General features: G+C 44.6%; 1 protein-coding gene across 19 annotated transcripts in view; it reads right to left on the reverse strand.

Moving 5' to 3' along the window:
• Hic2 (HIC ZBTB transcriptional repressor 2) overlaps positions 1-23,318 on the reverse strand; it is a 100,913-nt gene that overhangs the window by 43,095 nt on the left and 34,500 nt on the right. For 8 of the 19 annotated variants that reach the window (XR_011708933.1, XR_011708934.1, XR_011708932.1 and 5 more), the window contains exons 1-9: positions 9,223-9,717; positions 8,817-8,940; positions 8,666-8,716; positions 8,432-8,512; positions 8,215-8,271; positions 8,036-8,095; positions 7,834-7,898; positions 7,678-7,750; positions 7,507-7,547 (exon numbers count right to left, since the gene is read on the reverse strand). Coding sequence is in view for 9 of the 19 variants with exons in the window: in XM_071618269.1 (XP_071474370.1) it covers positions 7,507-7,547; positions 7,678-7,750; positions 7,834-7,898; positions 8,036-8,095; positions 8,215-8,271; positions 8,432-8,512; positions 8,666-8,716; positions 8,817-8,940; positions 9,223-9,377 (707 nt within the window). In the remaining 10 variants the exon portion in view is untranslated. Of the gene's footprint in view, positions 1-1,051; positions 1,851-7,023; positions 7,426-7,506; positions 7,548-7,677; positions 7,751-7,833; positions 7,899-8,035; positions 8,096-8,214; positions 8,272-8,431; positions 8,717-8,816; positions 8,941-9,222; positions 9,718-22,554; positions 22,679-23,318 lie in introns of those variants that run through there. The other 11 variants (XR_011708929.1, XR_011708926.1, XR_011708928.1 and 8 more) reach the window with 8 other exon arrangements.

Here is a 23,318-nt window from a genome sequence, read left to right on the forward strand (position 1 = left end):
CACCTAGCTTGGTTCTAATAGCTTAGCTATTGTGAATTGAACTGCTATAAACATTGATGTGGCTGCATCACTGTAGTGATGAGAGAGAGATATAAATGTACCTGTGAGGGCTGGGGATATAGCTCAGTTGGTAGAGTGCTTGTCTGTCTTGTGTGCACAAGGCCCTGGGTTCAATCCCCAGCACCACCAAAAAAAAATAAACATAAAAAGTACCTGCTGTTGCCACTTTTTTTCAAGTTTGTATAGAAACCCCTAACCGGTTCAGTTAGGCAATACAAAGAAATCGGTTAAGAATTGGGGGAGGGGGGGGCTGGGGATGTGGCTCAAGCGGTAGCGCGCTCGCCTGGCATGCGTGGGGCCCGGGTTCGATCCTCAGCACCACATACAAAGATGTGCCCACCGAAAACTAAAAAATAAATATTCTCTCTCTCTCTCTCTCTCTCTCTCTCTCTCTCTCTCTCTCTCTCTCTCTCTCTTTAAAAAAAAAAAAGAATTTGGGGGCTGAGCTGGGTGAGCTGGCTCATACCTGTAATCCCAGCAACTCAGGAGTCTGAAAGGAGGATTGCAAGTTTGAAGATAGCCTCAGCAAGTAAGTGAGGCACTGTCTCAAAATAAAAAGGGCTGGGGACTTAGCTAAGTGGTAAAGCACCCCTGGGTTCATTTTTTATTTTTTTTAACATGGGAGACTAGGGTTCAGTACAGTGATCCCAGCACTGCAATTTTTTTTTTGAGAAATTTGTTTAATAAGACTTTGATATGGGAAACTTCAGAATTGAAGATGGAAAGATCCAAGGGAAATTATTTATGCAAGACTAGATGAAGAGTGAACAGCTGTGTAGAAATGTGATATAGCAGACTGAAGGGAGAAACCCAGTAAGGCCAATCCACATTCTTTTTGATCTTTGCCTGATATTCCATCCTCCCAGGTATGGAGTGGTAATCTTCTGGAATGAGGGTCTTATGGCCTACTGCAATTTTTTATAGTATCATATAGACAAGGAATAATTAACAAAATACATATATAATCTTTGCCAGACATAGTGATATGCACCTGTAGTCTCAACTTCTCAGAACACTGAGATAGAAGAATTTCTTGGGCCCAGAAGTTCAAGGCCAGACTAGGCAACATAGCAAGGCCCCATCTAAAAAAAAAAAAAAAAAATAGTAGATAGGTAGAAATAAAGCTTATCCAGAAATAATATTTATGTACATGAAAATCCAAACTTAAGGGGCTGGGGCTGGGGCTCAGTGGTAGAGTGCTCGCCTAGAACGTGTGAGGCACTGGGTTTGATCCTTAGCACCACATAAAAATAAATAAGATAAAGTTGTTGTGTCTATATATAACTAAAAAATAAAATAAAAATCCAAAATTAATATCTATAGTCAATTTTTTAAGATGCAGGTCAATATATAAAACAATTTTGTGGGTATGATTGCATCCAAAACCATCAGACACTAAGAAATAATGAAAGATTCATAAGAAAAAAACTAAATGTTGAAAGAAGAGCTAAACAGTAATAGGTATGTTCATGGATTGGAAGATTTAATGTTATGTTTATTCTCTTCAGATTGACGTGTTTTGCTGAAAATACCAATCAAAATCTCCAAGTTTTATATTAGAAATTGACAAGCAGATTAAAAACATATGAGAATACAAAGGGCAAAACAGCTATTTCAATATTGAAGAACAATAAATCTAGCTATCAAGACTTAATAGGACAAATAAAAATTTAGAAATATATTAAAAGGGGCTGGGGATGTGGCTCAAGTGGTAGCGTGCTCGCTTGGCATAGGTGCGGCCTGGGTTCGATCCTCAGCACCACATACAAAGATGTTGTGTCCGCCGAAAACTGAAAAATAAATATTAAAAAATTCTCTCTCTCTCTCTCTCTCTCTATCTATCTATCTATCTCTATCTCTATCTCTATCTTTAAATATATATATATTAAAAGAGCTGGAATTATGGCTCAGTATTTATATATGACTTATTAAGCTATACTAATCAAGTCATTTCAGACTATTGGTACAAGGAAAGACAAAATAGTGTAAGAGAATATATTTGACTCTCAAAACCAGAGTCAAATATAGTAGAGATGACACATTATTAGACATAAAATTTATAACTATAACAGAGATGCTAAGGGCTTCAGTGGATGCACACAGCATGCAAGAACAGATGACCAACATAAACAGAGGTGGAAATCCTAAGAAACAACAGAAATAAAGAATGCCTTCAATGGGCTTATTTGTAGACTGGACATGGATGAGGAGAGAATCTTGAGCTTGAGGATATCAAAAGACTGGTGGTATAGCTCAATGTTAAGAGTACTTATCTAGCATGAGGAAAACCTAGGTTCCATCCCCAGGAACAAAAAACAAACAACGACAACAACAAAAATACACATAATACTTAAGAACTATGGGACAGGGCTGGGGCTGTAGCTCAGTGGTAGAGCACTCGCCTAGCACATGTAAGGTCCTGGGTTCGATCCTCAACACCACATAAAAATTAATAAAATAAAGGTATTATGTCCAACTACAACTAAAAAATAAATATTAAAAAAAGAACTATGGGACAATTATAAATGCCACATACTCATAATGGGAATACCAACCAGAAGAATTAAGAATGAAAGGAACAAGGCCAGGGTCCTAGCTCAGTGGTAGAGCATTTGCCCAGCATGTGAGAGGTACTGGGTTTGAGTCTAAGTACCACATATAAATAAAGGTCCATTGACAACTAAAAAAATTTTTTTAAATTAAAGGAATAGGAGCAATATTTGAATAGTAGGATTCCCCCCAAATTACTGTCAACACCAAACCACAGATCCAAGATGCTCAGAGAACACTATGCTGGATAAATGCCAAAAATAATATAACTAGGCAATATATTCACACAAGGAAATCAAAGACAGACAAATCTCAAGCCATAGGAGTTAAAAAAAAAAAAAAAACCTAAAGAGGAGCAAAGATAAGAATTATATCCAGCTTCTTGGGCTGGGGATGTGGCTCAAGCGGTAGCATGCTCGCCTGGCATGCGTGCGGCCTGGGTTCGATCCTCAGCACCACATACAAACAAAAGATGTTGTGTCCACCGAAAACTAAAAAATAAATAAATATCAAAATTCTCCCTCCCCCTCCCTCCCTCCCTCCCTTTCTCTCTCTCTTAAAAAAAATTATCCAGCTTCTCTTCATAAATCAAGAAAGTAAAAAGAGGGGGGCTGGGGATGTGGCTCAAGTGGTGGCACACTCGCCTAGCATGCGTGAGGCACTGGGTTCAATTCTCAGCACCACATAAAAACAAAATATATTGTGTCCAACTAAAAAAAGAAAGAAAGAAAGTAAAAAGAGAATGAGGTGACTTGTTTAAAATGTTGGGAGAGGGGCTGGGGCTATGGCTCAGCAGTAGCACACTTGCCTGGCATGTGTGATGCACTGGGTTCGATTCTCAGCACCACATATAAATAAAATAAGGGCCTATCAACAACTAAAAAAAAATTTAAAAAAAAAAAGAAATCTTTGATACTTAAAAAAAAATGTTGGGAGAAAAACCTACCAATCTAGAATTATGTATCCTGAAAAATTATCCTTCAAAAGTGAAGAAGCTGGGACAATGGTGCATGCCTATAATCCCAGTGACTTAGGAAGACGAAGCAGGATCAAAAGTTGAAGAACAGTCTGAACATTTTAGCAAGACCCTGTCTCAAAAATTAAAACGGGATGGGAATGTAGCTCAGTGGTAAAGCATCCCTGGGATGTGGGGAGGGAAGAAGAAAGAGCATTAAAGAATAAGTGAAGGGGGCTGTGGTTGTGGTTCAGCAGTACAGCTCTCACCTAGCACTTCGAGGTGCTGGGTTTGGTCCTCAGAACCACATAAAAAATAAATAAAGGCATTGTGTCCAACTACAACTAAAAAATAAAAATAAAAAAAAGAATAAGTGAAAGTAAAAGAAGCTTATTTTACATATTAATCGATCTAATAGATAAGAACCTGATCAAAATAATAGTAGTACAACAATGTGTTCAATTATGATTTACATAAAAGTAGAAGACATGACAACAATGATACAAGGGATGAGTATAGGAATTAAGATTATTCGATCATAGGGTATCTGCACAAACCTTTGATTTTTTAAATTGTTTTAGTTTTTGTCTTTTGTGGTTCTGAGGATTGAACTCAGAGTCTTGGAGCTGCTAGGCAAGCGCCCTACCACTGAGCTACACCCTAGCCTGCACTATCCATTAAGACTCTGGCTTAAAATTTAAAATAAGGGCTGGAGTTGTGGCTCAGTGGTAGAGTGCTTCCCTTGCATGCACGAGGCACTGAGTTTGATCCCCAGAACCACATAAAAAAAACTAAATAAACAAAATAAAGGTATCGTGTCCATCTACAACTAAAAACAGTCTTAAAGAATTTAAGGCTGGGGGCTGGGGATGTGGCTCAAGCGGTAGCGCGCTCGCCTGGCATGCGTGTGACCCGGGTTCGATCCTCAGCACCACATACAGACAAAGATGTTGTGTCCACCGAAAATTAAAAAAAATAAATATTAAAAATTCTCTCTCTCTCTCTCTCTCTCTCTCTCTCTCTCTCTCTCAAAAAAAAAAAAAATTTAAGGCTGGAGATGAAGCTCAGTGATAAAGTACCCCAGGGTTCAATCCCTATACCAAAAATTAATTAATTAAAAGTATAATTGATATGCTAGGTAAGGAGAAGAACAGAATAATAAAATGTGTGATTAAAAGCACAAAAGATGGGGCTGGGGTTGTGGCTCAGTGGTAGAGTGCCTGCCTAGCAAGCATGAGGCACTGGGTTCCATCCCCACCACCACATAAATATAAAATGAAGATATTGTGTCCACCTAAAACTAAAAAATAATTATTAAAAATATTTTTAAAAATAAAAACACAAAAAAGATACAAAAAATATGAGAAAAAAATTAAAAAATAAATAAAAGCACAAAAGGCAAAAAAGTGGAATACAGAATACAAAAATAAAAACAGTAAACAAACAACCCAATCAATAAATGGGCTAAGGAGCTGAACAGACACTTCTCAGAAGAACATATACATTCAATCAACAAATTATATAAATTATATAAATGTTCAACATCTCTAGCAATTAGAAAGATGCGAATCAAAACTACTCTAAGATTTATCTCACGCCAATCAGAATGGCAGTTATCAAGAATACAAATAACAAATGTATGCGAGGATGTAGGGGAAAAGGCACACTCATACATTGCTGGTGGGACTGCAAATTGGTGCAACCAATCTGGAAAGCAGTATAGAGATTCCTTAGAAAACTTGAAATGGAACCACCATTTGACCCACTATCTCACTCCTCACCCAAAGGATTTAAATCAGTATGCAGCCACATCAATGTTTATCACAACTCAATTCACAATAACTAAACTGTGGAAGCAACCTAGATGCCCTTCAATAGATGAATGGATAAAGAAACTGTGGTGTTACTCAGCATTAAAAAAGAATAAAATTATGGCATTTTCAGATAAATGGATGGAGTTGGAGAATATCATGCTAAGTGAATTAAGCCAATCACAAAAAACCAAAGGGTGGATGTTCTCTCTAATAAGTAGATGCTGACCTACAAGGAGGGGGGGAATGGGAAAAATGGAGGAACTTTGGCAAAAGGGAGGGAGGAGTGAAGGGGGGGGCATGAGGGCAAGAAAGATGGTGGAATGAGATGGACATCATTACCCTAGGTACATGTATGACTACACATATGGTGCCACCCTATATGGTGTACAATCAGAGAAATGAAAAGTTGTGCTGTGATTGTATACAATGAATCAAAATATATTCTGCTGTCATATATACCTAATTAAATAAATTTTAAAAAATAAGAACAGTAAAAAATATAATATCTCATAAATGCACCTATATCAATAATCACTTTAAACATCCCAGTCTGAGCACATCATTAAAATATTTAGAAGAGGGGCTGGGGTTGTGGCTCAGTGTTAAAGCACTTGTCTGGCAAGTGTGAGGCACTGGGTTCAATCCTCAGCACCACATTAAAAAGTAATACAAAGGTATATTGTTCTCATCTACAATTAAAAGAAAATAATAATTTAGAAGAAGTCAGGGTGTGGTGGCTCCAGACCTGTAGTCACTGCTACTCCAGAGACTGAAGAGGGCAGATCAAGCACCCAATAGTTCAAGGCCAGCCTGGCAACAGAACAACACCCTGTCCGCCCCCCCACAAAAGAAGAAAATATGAGAATGTCTTTATGATTTCCAGACAAGAATGGTTACTTAGAACTCAAAGCACAATTCTTAAATTTGGAACATAGGGTTCCATCAACAAATTTAACAACAAAGCCTTAAGAATAACTACAAATTAATTAAAAAACTTTTTTTTTTGTACTAGGGATTGAACTCATGGGTACTTGACCACTGAGCCACATCCCCAGCCCTATTTTGTATTTTTTTTATTTAGAGATAGGGTCTCACTGAGTTGCTTAGCACCTCGCTTTTGCTGAAGCTGGCTTTGAATTTGCAATCCTACCTCAGTCTTCAGAGCCGCTGCGCCCAGCAAGAAAATATTTTTAAAGGTTATTGCAAGAAAGTATATGTGTACAGGAGTTACATTAAACAATTTCACTGCTAAAATAACAAAACTTGACAAAATAGAAATGGCTTATTTCCACTAATAATATTTCTCACAAATAAAAAAGAAATTCCACAGGAAACCGGCAGTCTGAGTACGCACTAGTAGCTATGCCCAGGGCAAAGAAAGCAAAGCTGCCACAGGAAGGAACACTTAACGGCCACCAGGATGGGGATCCTACCCAGAGAGAACCAAAGGATGCTACGGGGACCTAAATAACTACTAGCAGTGGATCCAAAGGAATCACAGACCTCCATGGAAAAAAAAAAAAAATCTGACCGACCAGCGCCTCCTCCTAATCCCTTAGGCCCAGGCAAATTCACTAATAAATTGCGGACCAACTTCGGACTCGGCTAGTGAGTGCAGTAACTGAGGCTGTGGAGAAGGCCAACCCAAGGCCTGGGACCCGGAGCTCCTTCCTGGATGCAGGCCCTCCTGGTAGAACCGTTGTCTTCTGAGCTGAAGTGCCAGGGTGGGTCGCTAGTGGGTGGGGGGGACATGAGCCTCATGCCCCGGGTATCTCCCCTCAGGCGCCCCAGAAATCACACGAGAGACTAAGGTGCAGGCGGCCACGGCCAGCGTGATGGCTCTAAGCAGGCAGCAGCCCGCGCACGCGCAACTCCAATAGTGGGGACAGCGTGTAGCGCAGGCGGCGAAAGGCAGCATCCGAGCTGAGGTGCGGGAGGCCCTGGTGGATGGCGTCCTGCTTCACCAGCAACACATAGAGCAGCGGCAGTGCCAGGAAGCCAAGCGGGAGCAACAGCAACATCTGCAGCGCACCGAGCGCCCACAGCCTGTGGACCGACAAATGGTCAGATGAGTGGTGGCTGGAGAGGGAACTCAAAAGGAGAACCCACTTCCCTCACCGGGCTCACCTGATGCCTCCAGCCCCTGCGCCGCCCAACAGCCGCTTCTCCTGAAGGAAAAGGGAGCCGTGTCCCTCAATGCAGGATTAGGGGCACTGTGCTAGCCAGATCTCTCCCGGAGGGACAGGGGGGTGGCGGGAGTGTCCCAGCTCCAGCCCACCAGCCCGGGCCCACGCTCACACAGTCGGCCCTGGCCACCTCCTCCATCAGCGAGCCAGAGCAGTCCTGCACCCGGCGAAGCTGAGAGTCCCACCTGAGGGTGACAGGCACGGAGACAGGCAATCTGTTTTAGCGCCACAACCGCCCCTACTCATTTAACCGTACTAACTCCCTTACGGTTCTGGGCCGCCCCGCGAGGTGTCCAGCGCAGCCGCCGCCTCCATCACCTTCCCCTGCAGCTCCTGGAGGGGATGGGAGTGAGGATTCAGGGCTGGGGGAGGAAGCCTCCTGGTGCTGGCTGCCCCAGGTCTGGGAAAGGTGGGTTGGAGGCCGCAGTAGAGTCAGAGGTGACTGGCTCTCAGAGCCGAGGGAGCCGCACCTGAAGGACTCCACTCTGCTCCTGGAAGCTGGCCCAGGCCTCCTCGGTCCGCTGCGCACCCTAGCACACAGTCTTAATTAGACTCGAAAGGACACACCCCTCCCACCCTTCCGAACAGGCCCAGGCTCTATGGACACCTAAAGCTGACCCTCCCACCAAATTGCGGGCTCCTCTCACACCTGCCGTAAGTCCTCCGCCTGCATGGCGTACTTGGCCTCCACCACTTCCAGCTGTTTCTTTGGGAGCATTCAAGAACTGTCAGATGTCGGGGCACACCATGCACCCGCAGTGCCTCAAGACCCGCTCTGGGCCTCAGGGTCCGCCCCTCGCTCCACTAAGGCCCCGCCCACGTTTCCGCTCCGCCCCTGTCGGGCGCTAGGGGTTCAGTCCAAGTACCTGCAGTGCCAGCAATTGCGTCCCGAGTTGCTGCTGCACCGCGCGCTGCTGATTCCGTCGTTCCCCTCCGTAGTAAAAGAGCTGGGGGCGGGGCTTGTGAGGGCGGGATTTACGGGGCCTCTAGAGGCGGGGGTACTTTGGGGGGGCAGAGACTGGGAGGCAACAGCGGCAGGTACCAGAGCGGGACATTCGAGTAGAACCAAGACTGGAGGCCAACCCATTCCCTGCACATACCTGACTTGACAGCTCCTCCCACTGCTCCTGCAACTGTTGATTGTGTTGCTCCTATGAAAAGGGTTGAGGGGGCAGTCCAGGTTTCTCCTTTAGCCCCGCCTCATTCTGGCCCCCGCCCCTCCGGCTCCGCTCCTTGGGGCACCCCTCCAACCAGGTCCAATTTGTGCCGCTCCGCCGCCTCCAGCAGTTCACGCGTCCTCTCCGCACGCTCTCGCGCCGCCTCGTGCGCTTCCCCTCTTAGAGCCCCGGCCGCCTGGCTCCGCCTCCGTTGCAGACTGCAGAGAGAAACTGAGGCAGGTGCTTCGGCGGGGGGTTGGGGAGCTCAGGATTCTGCGGCCCCCACCGTACGGAGAAGTGACCAGCTGAAGGTCAAGGTCAAAGAAGTCCTCGCCCAGTCCCTGGCATGCCAGACTTCAACCTCCCTTCGGGCTCCCTGGGTGAATAACCCCGCCCGACGACTGGAGCGGAGGTGCGGACTGGGCAAATCAGCCACTCTTGAAACGCGTCGCCTCTCAGGAGGGGCCCGCCCGCCGGCTCAAGCAGCCCTCTCAGGGCACCTGCGCTCGCGCTCGCGCAGTTCCTGTAGGCGCCCGGTGAGGCTCTCGCTCTCGGCCTCGAGACCGCGCACCAACTCCTCCAGCTCCTGCTTCCGCATGCGGCCATCTCGGTTATCTTTCTGGAGCTGCAGTAACTGCTCCTGCGGCTCGGCCATGGCTCCCCCAGCTCTGCCTCGACTCCAGCGACCTAGGGGACCCGCCCTGCAGCCAGCGTCATAATGGGCAGCAGGGGGCGCCCGAGCTCAGCATCACCAAGAGGTGAAGCAGGATCACACTTGTTTCATCGTCTATAAAAATATTATCCAAAACAACAATCCAATCAATAAAAAGTTAATAAAATACTAATGAAAGGTTAACAAAAGACTAATACCTAATCTCCTTTAGCCCCGGCAATTTGAAACAAGATTTGTTTCCCAACATTGCAAATGAAACCTGCCAACTGATCAGTCTCCTGTGGAAAAGACTGCAAATGTATCTCAGGATCCATAAATAAGTTCGCTATCTTTTAACCCAACGATTCCACTCCTGAGAATTTATCCCATAAAGAAAAAAATTGTTAAAAACGCTCTATGCATTTAATGGTTCATTGAAGTGGTTACAGTCACCATCAAAAAGGAAACAACTGTGATTTAAAAGGATTCATTTGAATATTACATGGCATACATAGGGCTATGATGATATCTAGTGAAAAGCAGAATATGGATTGGGGTTGTGGCTCAGCGGTAGAGCGCTCACCTAGCACGTGCGAGGCGTTGGATTCAATCCTCAGCACCACATAAAAATAAAATAAAGGGTAAAAAAAAAGTAGAATATATTATTATTTTTTTAAGAATTTTAATATTTATTTTTTAGTTATCGGCGGACACAACATCTTTGTTTGTATGTGGTGCTGAGGATCGAACCCAGGCCGCATGCATGCCAGGCAAGCGCGCCTACCGCTTGAGCCACATCCTAGCCCTAGAATATATTATTAACATTTATTTTGAAATAAAGATTATAAGATTCCTGGGCAAGATCTAGAAATAAACAAGAGAAAGAAACTATTTCATTGTGAGACTAAATTTTTAAAATCTGCCTTTATTTGGTCAATTTCAATTATGAATAATATGGCTCTTGTTTAAACAACTAACCTATGGGGATTGTTTTATTTTCGGCAAGAAGTCTGTTACATGGCAAAGAATTACTAGATATTCAGGTTATTAGCAAAGAATTACTAGTTACTATGGTACCCATATGAATGTGACACAATGCAGCAACCAGCTGACTTGTGTGGGGTAAGTATGGCTTTACATGGGTTAATCTTGCAATCTCTTAAGTTGGAATCAGTCCCTTAGAAGTCAAAGGTAGGGTGGAGGCTGTATCAGGTCAGGGAAATTCTGTATCTCACTAAGCACATGATGTCTTCCTTTCTTTCTCCCTTGCCTACACCCAAACTCTTTTTATTTTGAGACAGTCTCCTTAAATTACTCACAATTTGCAATCCTCCTAACTCAACCTCCCAGATAGCAAGGGATTATAGGCATATACCACAAAGTCTGGCTAAAAATTTATTTTGTGTAGCTGTTTTGCGTGTTAGGGATTGAACTCAGGAATGTTCAACCTCTGAGCTACATCCTCAGCTCTTTTTATTTTTTACTTTGAGACAGGGTCTCCTTAAGTTGCCAAGGTGGGCCTCAAATTTGCATCCTTCTGACTCAGCCTCCTAAACCACTGGGATTACATATGTATGCCTCTGTACCCAGCTAAAATCTGTATTCTTTTTTATTGATTGATTGATTGATTGATTGATGGGGAGAGGTTTGAACTCAGGGGCACTCAACCACTGAGCCATATCCCCAGCATTTTTTTGAATTTTATTTAGAGACAGGGTCTCAGTTGCGTAGTGTCTCGCTCTTGCTGAGGCTGGGCTTTGAACTTGCGATCCTCCTGCCTCAACCTCCTGAAGCGCTAGGATTACAGGGATGCGTCACTGCACCCATCCTAAAATTTCTATTTTCTAATGGCTACCATGATATACTTGTGTTATAGCATAGCGACCACTCCCCCACCCACCACCATCACAATTTTATACTCTGAAATCTTAATCTCTAAGATTTAAATCTCAGAATGCCACTGTATTGGGGGTCTTCCCAGAAATAATCAAGATAAAAAGGGAAGGCTCACACTTGTAATCCCAGCAACTCAGGACACTGAGGCATGGGTATCTTAAGTTCAAGGAGAGCCTGAGCAATTTAGTGACTCTGTTTAAAATAAAAAGAACTGGGGTGTAGTTCAGTGGTAAAATACTTGCCCAGCATGCATGAGGCTCTGAGTTCAATCCTAGCATCACAAAAAGAAGAAAAGATGGGTTCATTAGACTGGGGTCTAATCCAAAGTGACTGTAGTGCTTATAATAAAACAGAACTTGGGCACAGGCTCACACACAAAACAGTGTTCTGTGTTAAGACTGGAGTCTGCTATAGCAGCCAAGGATGTACCAGAAGCTGGGAGAGAGGCCTGGATCAGAGCCTCCCTAATAGCCTTCAAAGGGAGTGCAACCCAGCTGCCACCTTGTCCTGGACCTCCAGTTTCCAAAGCTGAGAGACAATGAATGTCTGTTGTTTGTGGAGTTTTATTACAGCAGCCCTAGGAAATAAATCCATTCACATTACACCATTGTATCTGTCTATAAGGAGCCCAGTTGTGCACATAGTTTTCAGATGGGGGGGCGGTTACCACTCCACATATACAGAAAGGAATGAGATCTATGCACATGTCTTACAGCGGGAGGGCCCAATCACTCCATGGACCCCCTAATGGTGGCTTTGAGGGGAGCACTGGGGGCCATATTAGCATGGCCATGGAGGTCTGAGTCCAACAGGAGGATGTTGGGCCCACCTCTGATGCTTCACACCAGAGGCTAACCATGACATTAGTAGTTTCAAAAAGACACATCCAGGGAGCTGGGGATATAGCTCAGTTGGTAGAGTACTTCCCTCTCATGCATCAAGGCCCTAGGTTCAATCCCCAGCACCAAAAGAAAAAAAAAAAAAAGACACATCTAGACTGGGGTTATGGCTTAGTGGCAGAGTACTTGCCTAGCACATGTGAGGCACTGGGTATGATCTTCAGCATCACATAAAAATAATTTTTAAAAAAGATAATCATATCCACCTACAAAAAAAAAAAAAGACACATCTTTCCAGGGCAGCCATGGGTGCTGGTACTCCATGCTGTGGCCATAGAGATGGCAGGGACCATAGCACTGAGAGCCTGTGAGGCCAATTTCACCTGCCAGAAAGTTCAGGGTGCAGGCTGACAAAGGCACTGCGGGATGGTGATATTTAGATTGGCAGTTTGCCTCTAGCATCCCACATAATCACCTCTTCTATCAGGACTCCAGCCTGCACGTCCTCTTCCTGTGGTCTCAGCAGGTCTCCAGATCCTATCACTGGATAAGCATTTCGACCCCTTTTTACAGATGCAGAAACTGAGGCTCAGCATGAGAGGTATCTAGGCAGTGGCAGCAGAGGTGCCACCTGTCCCCTTATGAGTTACAAGTGAAAAGTTGGAAGTATCTAGCCATAAAGACAATGACATTGCCTTGGTCCCTGGGTTTACTTTTCTGCAGCTTGGGAGGAGTTATATGGGCAGGTGGGATTACCAAATGTGGGTGAAGTCCAGCTTCCTCCCCACTCATTCCCATTTCACCCCCACCCTGCATCTGGACCCTAAAATCTCAGCCTGTTGCTAATTATGCCTCTTGGGGAAATTTGGGCTGCATGACTGCCGGGAAGAGGCACAGGTGGCAGGAATCAAGGGAACAGAAAGCCTCTTGACCTTAGTAACTTAAAGATCCATGGGGAACTGTGGGGAACCCTACTCCCACCCTACCTACAAACCCCAACCATAGTCCAGTGGGCTAGTTCTGAAGCCCCAACTCTCCCAAACCCAGTGGCAGTGTTGCTTTCCCAACCTCTGTGCTTCAGTGATGCCGGATGTTGCTCCCTCTGCCAGAATCATCTGCCTCCACCCACCCACCCACCTGTGTCTGTTTTGGACCATTTCTGTTCTTTTTTTTTTTTCAGGACTCAGTTTCAATATACTCCTTTCCATGAACATTTCTGGTTAGGAGCTGCCTCCTCCCTTCATGGCAAGGCCCGCTTCCTGGGCATTTCTCTGGGACACCAGTTGCTCTCAGGCACAGAACAGGAGTGAGAGTGGTCTGAATGACCATCCTGCACAGATTTTCTAAAGGTGTAATGAAGTCAGAATTACAGCTGATTATAAGCAGCCTAGTACCTGTGGGCATACCCCCTCCAACATTCATGAATAGTACTTTATAAATGTTTTTAACCATAGAAAAGCAGCCAGTTAGGGTGGTGGCATGCCTATAGTCCCAGCGACTAAGGAAGCTGGTAAGAGAGGATCACCTGAGCCCAGAACTTAGAGGCCAGCCTGAGCCAATTACTGAGACCAGGTCTCAAACCAAACAAAACATTTAAAAAGCTGGGAGAATTTTAGGACAAGGGCTATAAATAAGTGGCACAATGCTTGCCTAGCACTACCCCATATTCCATCCTCAGCACAACAGAAAGAGAGAGAGCACATGAGCGCAAAAATGCACATTGGTGTGCTAGATTATTTTTTTTATGGTACTGGGAATCAAACCCAGAGGTACTCTGCCTCTGAGCTATATTTTAACCCTTTTTATTTTTTATTTTAAGACACCGTCTTGCTAAATTGCCTAGGCTGGCCTTAAACTTGGAATCCTCGTTCTTCAGCCTACCAAGTAGCTGGTATTACAAGTGTGTGTAAGCAAGTACCTGGATTCCATAGCTGAGGGGTTCTTCTACAGGTGTCAGACACATCTATTCATCTCCCTACTTCAAAGGAAGCTGTGGGCTGGACATGGTTGTGTACACCTGTAATCCAGCAACTTGGGAGGCTGAGGCAGGAGAATCACAAAATCAAGGTCAGCCTCAGCAACTTAGCAAGGCCCAAAGCAACTTAGTGAGAACATGTCCCAAATTTTTTAAAAGGGGGCTGAGGCTAGGCACAATGGTGCACGCCTGTAATCCCAGCTGCTGGGGAGGCTGAGACAGAATCACAAGATCAAAGCCAACATCAGCATTCGCGAGGCACTAAGCAACTCAGTGAGACCCTGTGTCTAAATAAAATACAAAATAGGACTGGGAATGTAGATCAGTGGTTGAGTGCCCCTGAGTTCATTCCCCAGTACACCCTGCAAAAAAAAGCGGGGGCGGGCTGGGGATGTAGTTCAGTGGTTTAATCCCTTTGGGTGTGTGGGGTAAATCAATGGTGGTCTTCATTGTTAAATGTCTAATATTTACTTTTATATTTATTATATAGTCCTGTGAGACCTTCAGGATAAGCTAAGAAATCAATAAATGTCTGCTCAGCCAGGCACAGTGGCTATAGTCCCAGGTACTTAGGAAGTTGAGGGAGGAAGATCAAAAGTTTGAGGACAGCCTAGGCACCTTAATGGAACCCTGTCTCAAAATAAAAAAAAAGGGCTGGGGGGCTGGGGTTATAGCCCAGTGGTAGAGCATTTGCCTAGCATTTGTGAGGCACTGGGTTCAATTCTCAGCACCACATATAAATAAATAAAGACCCATTGACAACTAAAAAAAAAAAAATTTTTTAAAGTGGGGGCTGGGGTTGTGGCTCAGCAGTAGAGCACTTGCCTAGCATGTGCGAGGCACTGGGTTTGATCCTCAGCACCACATAAAAATGAATAAAATAAAGGCATGTGTCCCACAACAACTAAAAAAAAAAATTAAAAAGTTGGGGGGGGGGCTTGGAATGTAGCTTAGTGGTAGAGTAACCCTGAATTCAATCCCCAGTAACAGCAGAGGAAAAATCTATTAAATAACAGAAAGAACATTTATAAAATCTATACCTCTTTTACAGACCTTAGTTATTTTTGAGAATAATAGAAAACTATTTAAGTAATCTGTGCTATAACAAGATAATGAAGTTGGGGATATAGCTCAGTGGATTCCATCCCCAACACTGAAAAAATTAAAATAAAATTCAAACCCTCCTTTCCCATTCTCATACAAAGTTCTCTAGTACTTGAGTCCTTCCCCCTCTTCCAGCCTGTTGACATTCTCTCACTTTCAGATTGAACTACATTTTAGTCTTTTCATAAATCACACATGGGTTATGCAGTCTGTAATTTGAAAATTCCAAATCCAAAATGTTCCAAAACTTAATCTCTACTTATTTTTGCATAGTAGGGGTGGGGTGGGGTCTCTATGTTGTCCAGGCTGGTCTCCAACTCATGAGCTCAAGGATTCTCCCCAGTAGTTGGGACCATAGACATGCCACAACACCTGCCATTGAAAACCAAAATTTTCTGAGTATTGTCAGCACATTTCCTTTTCCAGTTTTTGGATTAGGGGTGCTCAACTGGTAAAGTCTATGCAAATATTTCAAAATAAAAAAATCTTTGAAATCTGAAATGCTTCTGTTTCCAAGCATTTTGGACAAAGGATACTCAACCCTGTCCAAAAATAGATATTTTTGTTGTTTTGTTGTTAGTTGCAGTGCTGGAAACCCATCAACATGCTAGGCAAGTACTCTATCACTGAATAAAGATATTTATTCTTAAGTTTTAGGTGGACACAATATCTTTATTTTACATTTATGTGGTGCTGAGGATCGAACCCAGTGCCTTGTGCATGCTAGGCGAGCGCTCTACCACTGAGCCATAACCCCAGGCCCTCCCTAACCCTTTAAAAAAAATTTTTTTTTGTAGTTGACATAGTGCCTTTTTTTTTTTTTTTTAAAGAGAGAGGTGAGAGAGAGAGATAGGGAGAGAGAGAGAATTTTTGATATTTATTTTTTAGCTTTCGGCAGACACAACATCTTTGTTTGTATGTGGTGCTGAGGATCGAACCCGGGCCGCACGCATGCCAGGCGAGCGCGCTACCGCTTGAGCCACATCCCCAGCCCCCATAGTGTCTTTATTTAATTTACTTACTTATATGTGGTGCTGAGAATCAAACCCAGGGCCTCACATGTGCTAGGCAAGCACTCTACCCCTGAGCCACAACTCCATCCCTTTAAAAAAAAAATATTTTAGTTGTAAATGGACACAATACCTTTATTTCGTTCATTTATTTATATGTGGTGCTGAGGATTTAACCCAGTGCCTCACACTGTAACGGCTCTACTGCTGAGCCCCAGCCCCAGCTCCCCACAACCATTTTTTTTTTTAAGATGGTCTTGCTAAGTTTCTTAGGACCTCATTAAGTTGCTGAGGCTGCCTCAACCTCCTGAGATCCTGAGATTACAGGCGTGCGCCATTGCATGTGGCCCTTAATAACTTTTATATGCTGGTCCATATACAGGGAAAAGCCTTCCTTTGAATCATGGCCCCTGTGAAGCCTTTTCTGATCTCTTAGTTGTTGTGCCCTGTTTGAACAATTTCTATCATCAGTCTTTTTAAAAATCTTTTTTAGTTGTAGATAGATATACCTTCATTTTATTTATTTATTTCATGTGGTCCTGAGGATTAAACCCAGTGCCTCACACGTGCTAGGCAAGTGCTCTACCACTGAGCCACAATCCTAACCCAATTTCTATCATCAGTCTTTATTCACATAGAGCTCCCTATTTAATTTTTTTTAAGATGGACACAATATCTTTATTTTATTTTTATGTGGTGCTGAGGAATGAACACAGTGCCTCACATGTGTGAGGCAAGTGCTCTACCTCTGAGCTATAACCCCAGCCCCAAGCCCCCTATTTTAATTGTTGAGGATTCAATTATATATGACTTAGCAGTCACTTCTGAAGTTTAGATGATGAGGTTTTTTATTTATTCCTTTTTGCCTACTGGGAAGGGGAAGGGAAAATAAACCACTATTCCAACCAATAATTCATTTAGTTGCTTCCCTTAGGATCAATTCCAGGTTCTCTCTGACGCCCCCGCCCCACCTCAACTCACCACATTTAGCCAGGTGACATTCGTTCTCCTGGACTCTGGCCCCTTCCAGCCTCTCAGTCATTCCTCGGGGCTCACTCTTCCTCCCTCTCTCAGTGTCCTCTCTCACTCTGTGTCCTGGGGTTAGCCATCTCTCCACTGTGATGCCCACATCCCACCTCAAGACTAGATTCCCATCTATCCAACTCCCTGCTCATCCCCACGAGAAGGCCCCCAGCACAGCCCACAGAAACTCCCTTCCTTGGTCCTGCTACCTCTCCTCTAGTTGCTGGGCCTAGAATCCCTGAAAGTGTCATGCTTCCCCATCTCCTCACACACTCCTCCTGCAACCACCCTTCAGTACTGGGATCCCCTCTATCACCAACTCCTGACCTATCGATACCTCCACCTACTTGCCTATGAGTGGGGAGGTCACCTGCCTTATCTGATATTTACAAAGAGTAAACAAACTGCTGCTTGTCAAGCACTCAGACCTCTGTTGCTCAGTTGGTGACTCAGAAGTATCTTTTAAATAGGCTTTCAGAGAACATCCAATTCTGCCCTCTTCTAACCACCTCCGATGCCACCACTCTGGACCGGATCATTCATGAATCCCCTAATAGTCTGTTTGCCCCCCTACATCTTCCCACAGCAGCCAGAAGGGCCACTAAACCCTTCAGTGGCTTCCACCTTATGAAGTACAAGTCCAAACTCCTACAAGTTTGCAAGGCCCAGCACCAGCTATATGGCTCCTCCCATTGATGGACCACAGGGCCCAGAAAACTGCCTCCTGCCACTCCTCAGACACATATGCCTGCTGCAGGGCCTGTGGCCTGGGCAACTGCTCCTTCCTCTGCCCAGTCCCTCATCACTTCTTTTGGGCTTCATCCTAATCCCAATTCTTGGGGCAGCCTTCCCTCCCACCCCACCCCAAATTGCAACTTCCTTTGTCTTCATGCCCATGGCTTTCAGTATTGCCCAGGTGCATTTCTTATTACCCGGAGCAGGAACTTGACTGGGATGGAGCCTGGCATATAAATTGGTATTGAATGGACAAATGAAGCTCATGTCTTCACTGCTGAGTTCTGATATCTTGACCAAAGGCCCAGGCTATTTTTGGGAGGTGCTGGGATTTATAGCACTGGCAGGTGTGTCCCCAAGCCATGTTGTTCTGATGAACCACAACCAACCCCTTGCCCGTGTATGGAAAATCTGCCCTTCACCCTCATGCCTCCCTTGCCTCCCCTCCTGTCCGCAGAGACACACCTGGACACCTGTATCCCTATCACATGGATGCCTGCTGAGGCCACTGATTACCAAGGCAGACAGAAGGCAGGCCATACAGCTGTCCCTCCTTCCAACTCTGAGCAAGTTCCCCAATAGTGCCTCCTGCCTCCTCCCAAGGGACAGAAGCTGGACAACATTTATCTTCCTTTGCTGTGTCCCCTTCCCCAAGAGCAGACAGGCCATATGGGAACACATGAAGGTGAGACCTCAGGTTTGCTATAGTGCTCTGGTACAAGCAGGGTAGGAAGAATAGGGGTGGGGGATCTGAGAACAGTGCTGCCCTGCTTCCTGGGAGGCACACATACCATGGCCTAGAGAATGCTTCTGTGAGAATACCAACATAGGCCAGGCTAAGATGGAAACAACCACCTCCCTGCCAACTCAGATTCAGGGTCACACCTGCCTGCACTTTTTTTTTGGTAGTAGAAACTGAACCCAAAGGGTGCTTAATCACAGTCTCTACCTGCAGTAACTACTGTAGGCTCCTGGTGGCCTTACTAAGCATCAGGGTGAGAGCATCTTTCGACAGAATCCTCTGGGGATGTCCAGTAGTGAGAAGAAGGTGAATCTGACTCCTTCCTCCCTATCAAATCCTGCTATGATTTGGCCTTTAAGGTCCTTCATGACCTGGATGGTGCCTGGCATGTGTCTCAATTGCAGCCCCTCACCGTTTCTCTGACCACAGGTAAGCTTCCAGCAAGAGCCAGACCAGTCCACCCCACCTTTGAATTCAATGTTTTTACCCCAGCACATCATTCCCACTGCCACTGTATCAGGTTAGACCCTCCCAGATGAGGAACAACTGAGTGCCGATCCCAGGCAGTGGCTCTCTGACTAGGTGACACAAGCAAACTGGCGGTGAAACACAGACCGTACTCTGAGCATTGAGTCAAGCAAATGAGCTCATACTGTTAAGCATCTGAAGGAGGGGCTTGATAAGGTGAGATCTGGTCGTGTTTATTCCCATTGTTGTTATCCTCATCTACCTGGCTCTCCTATGGAAACATAGGATCCAAGAAATAAGGAACCACATCTGTGCAACTTCAGGACTCAGAACACAATACACATAAAGATGATGCTCCTCTGAAATGACTTAGATGCACAGCCTCCTAACAGGTCAGCAATGATTGGTACTGGCCCTAATCTCATACCAGGCATGATCAGCTTTGTTCCTTGTGACTAAAAAGAGGAGCTGAACATGAAATAGATTAATCCCCAAACTGTTCATGGCTGACATTTTCCTAAATTTCTCAAGAAGACTCACAGCAGCTGGGTCAAGGAACATACAAGCTTATCCACCAGACCAGTGGCCCAGGGCAGGGCTCTCATCAGCACAACAGCTTTCCTTCTGACTGGATAGTTGTGCTTCCTGTACAATAAGCGGCCGCTCAGTGCTGAGAACAGCCCAAGTCCCCAGGGCAGACTAGACTCCTGCATATCGACAATGCCTGCCAAGGTCCTAGACAGTCCTGAGGATCTGCCCTAGCCCTCCCCACTGGTCTGATTTCTATAGGCCAGAGCCCCCCACCCCCACTTTTTTTTTTTTTTTTTGAGTAGAAACTGAACCCAAAGGGTGCTTAATCACTGAGCCATGTCCCTGGCCCTTTTTATTTTTTGAGACAAGGTCTAAGTTGCGTGCCTTGCTTAGTTGCTGAGACTAGCCTTGAACTTGCAATTGTCCTGCCTCAGCCTCCTGAGTTGCTGGGATCACCACCACACCCGCTCAGAGTTCATCATTTTTTTTAAATTGTAGTAGGACACATTAACTTTATTTTATTTATTTATTTTTATGTGGTGGTGAGGATCTTTTTTTTTTTTTAACACTGGGGACTGAACCCAGGGGTTCTTTACCTTGTAAGTGCTAGGTGAGCGCTCTACCACTGAGCCACAACCCCAGCCCCCAGAGCTCATCTTAAGGAATTAGCTTCTGCATGCCCTGGGTCATCTAGGGCATGCAGGCTTTCTGGTCTCTTGAGGAACCTGCAACCTACAATACTGCCTCCACCTGAATTCCCCTTGGCCTGACCATCATTCTTCCTCAGTCCTGGTCCCCATGCTATTAATTGGTGACCTCCCCCTTCTGTGCAATTTCCTGGTCTGTGGGAGCTTCCTGTGCCTCCCAGATGGCTCCTTTCTTCCCTAGGCTTGGGCTGAGATAGGTTGTCAGGCAGCATGACTAGGTGCCCAGGCAAGGGCTACAGGACAAGAGTCCAGGCTGCTAGAGTGTAAGTCTTGTACACACCCACACTTTCTTAATTAGATTTTGGAAAGGTGATCAGTGTGGATGTCATATATTATCTAAGAAGCGATGGAGGAGGGTACAGCACCCCATAATCATCAGCAGTAATTTGTAGCCCAACACCTGAGAACATTTTTGTTCTTCCTTGATAGCATTGGAGATTGAACCCAAGATTGTTGTCTCTGAGCTACATTCCCATTTTTTTTTTTTTTAATACTGGGGACTGAACCCAGGGGTTCTTTACTACCTAGTTACCTCCCCAGTCCTCTTGTGTTATAGATGGACAGCATGCCTTTGTTTTATTATTTTTTTTATGTGGTGCTAAGGATCAAACCCAGTGCCTCACACATACTAGGCAAGCACTCTGCCACCAGCCTTTTGTTAGACTGAATCCAAGTTGCTGAGGTTGGCCTCAAACTTGTGATTCTCCTTTCTGAGCCTCCTGAGTCACTGGGGTTATGGGCTGCACCACTGCACTGGCCCCAGTCCTTTTTTTCATTTTGAGACAGGGTTTCAGTAAATTGCCCAGCCTGACCTTGAACTTTCAGAACTCTTGCCTTAGCATCTTAAGTACCTATGATTACAGATGTGTGCCACCATGCCAAGCAGTACCTGAGAACTTTTAATGACACCACCTGTTTAAAAAAAAAAAAAAAAAAAACAGGTTGTTTTGGCAAAGAGCCATTCAAAAGCTTCCTACTTTTGCTGTACAGCTTAGTAAATGTCCTTTTAGAAAGACATGAGGATACCTTCAAATATTCCTATCTACAATTTGATTTGCAAACTATCAAATTCATATAGCTTAAAAGCATTTTCAACATTCAACATCTCAAAAAAACCTACTTTCCATGTAGTCTTCCTCAGGATGGTACTAAAGGAAATGAGCTACCAAGACAAGCATGCAGGAAAGAGCACACACAGAACCCAGAAGACAGGGCTTTCAATGTAGGAACAAAGGCAGGAAGAACTCTGGCCCATACCTGTCCAGGATACCCACAGGCTTCCAGAAAAAAACAAACAGAATAGAGTGTCTGCATAGAAAGCTGTACTGGAGGCATTTCACAAAGCCAAAATGTGATGGAAGGGAAACAAATCAAAGTGAGCAACTGAGGCCTCAGAAAGTAGCTCAGTGGTACAATGCTTGCCTAGAACCCATGAAACCTTATGTTTAATCCCCAGCACTCCCCTTCAAAAGTGAGCCAATCAGATTATTAACCTCAACAAAAATAAGTTGCACAAAAAAAGATTAAAGGGGCTGTGATGTTAGTTCAGTGGCAGAGCACTTGCCTAGCATATGTGAGGCACTGGGTTTGAGCCTCAACACCACATAAAAAATAAACAAAATAAAGGCATTCTGTCCATCTACCAAAAAAAAAAAAAGGATGTGAAGACCCTGGCTCAGCAGTAAACAAGCTTATGAGGTGATAATGAGTATGATTTGGCAAAATGCACCTTGCATGTATTCTCTAAATGAAAGAGACATTTAATAGTATTTAGAAATGTAGAGACAAAGGCAAAAGAAAGTGCTGAATTAAAAGTGTTGATTATACAAAATGGGATGGGTTGAGAGGAACATCAAACCTTGGTACTTTAGATTGAACCCAGGGGTATTCTACCACTGATCTGCACCCCCAGCCCTTTGTACTTTTTTTTTTTTTTTTTTTTTTGAGACAGGGTCTGGCTAAATTGCCAAGGCTGGCCTCAAACTTATGATCCTCCTGCCTCAGCCTCCTGAGTCACTGGAATTGCAGGTGTGTGCACCACTGTGCCCAGCATAGACTTTTTTCCTTAAGCACCATTCAATTAAACTGTGATCAGAAGTTACTTTGATAAAAATAAACAAAAAAATATTAAACAATTGAACAGAACTTACTAAGATTTAAATTAACAACATAGGGCTGGGGATGTGGCTCAAGTGGTAGTGCGCTCGCCTGGCATGTGTGCGGCCCAGGTTCGATTCTCAGCACCACATACAAAGATGTTGTGTCCGCCGAAAACTGAAAAATAAATATTAAAAAAAAAACTCTCTCGTTCTCACTCTCTTTAAAAATAAATAAATTAACAACATAAACATTCTTTTTTGAGGTCTAGGGTCACGGGGCTCATCTGCTGCTGCCCTGGAGCTACCACGGATGTCTGCTGTCCACTCAGGGGTCTCTGTTGGCAATCACCTTCCTGGGACCATCCAAGTTCCTCCTGCTGAGTCTTCATTCAGGGATTTCCACCCCAGTGGCCCCAGTAGACAAATACTATCCTCTTTTCCTTCCTCTTCAGACCAAGTAGCAGGAAGAAGCAATGTCAGAACAAAGCACTCCCCTTGTCCCAGCTCTTCATTGGCTCCACCCCTACTGCTGAACAGGGGCCATGGGCACTGGCCAGACCTCCTCCTCATCCCAGCCACCAGGTCCTCGCCCACTTTTAACTGTCCACACATCTGCTCTTTCCTGGATGGCTTCTGCCTGCTCAGGACAACGTTGTCTATATTGTTGACACTGAATGGTTAGTTCCCTGGCTCAGGATCCACAAACACCTCTGCACCTGGCTCTAGCCCCAGCTGGAAGGGGGTAGACAGATGCCCATCCCAGGTCTTACCCTCCTAGGACCTTGGAACTCTTTTGTCAGTTTACCAAAAAAATG

The sequence above is a fragment of the Marmota flaviventris genome, chromosome 1 (genome assembly GCF_047511675.1).
Source record: "Marmota flaviventris isolate mMarFla1 chromosome 1, mMarFla1.hap1, whole genome shotgun sequence".
Classification (NCBI taxonomy): domain Eukaryota; kingdom Metazoa; phylum Chordata; class Mammalia; order Rodentia; family Sciuridae; genus Marmota; species Marmota flaviventris.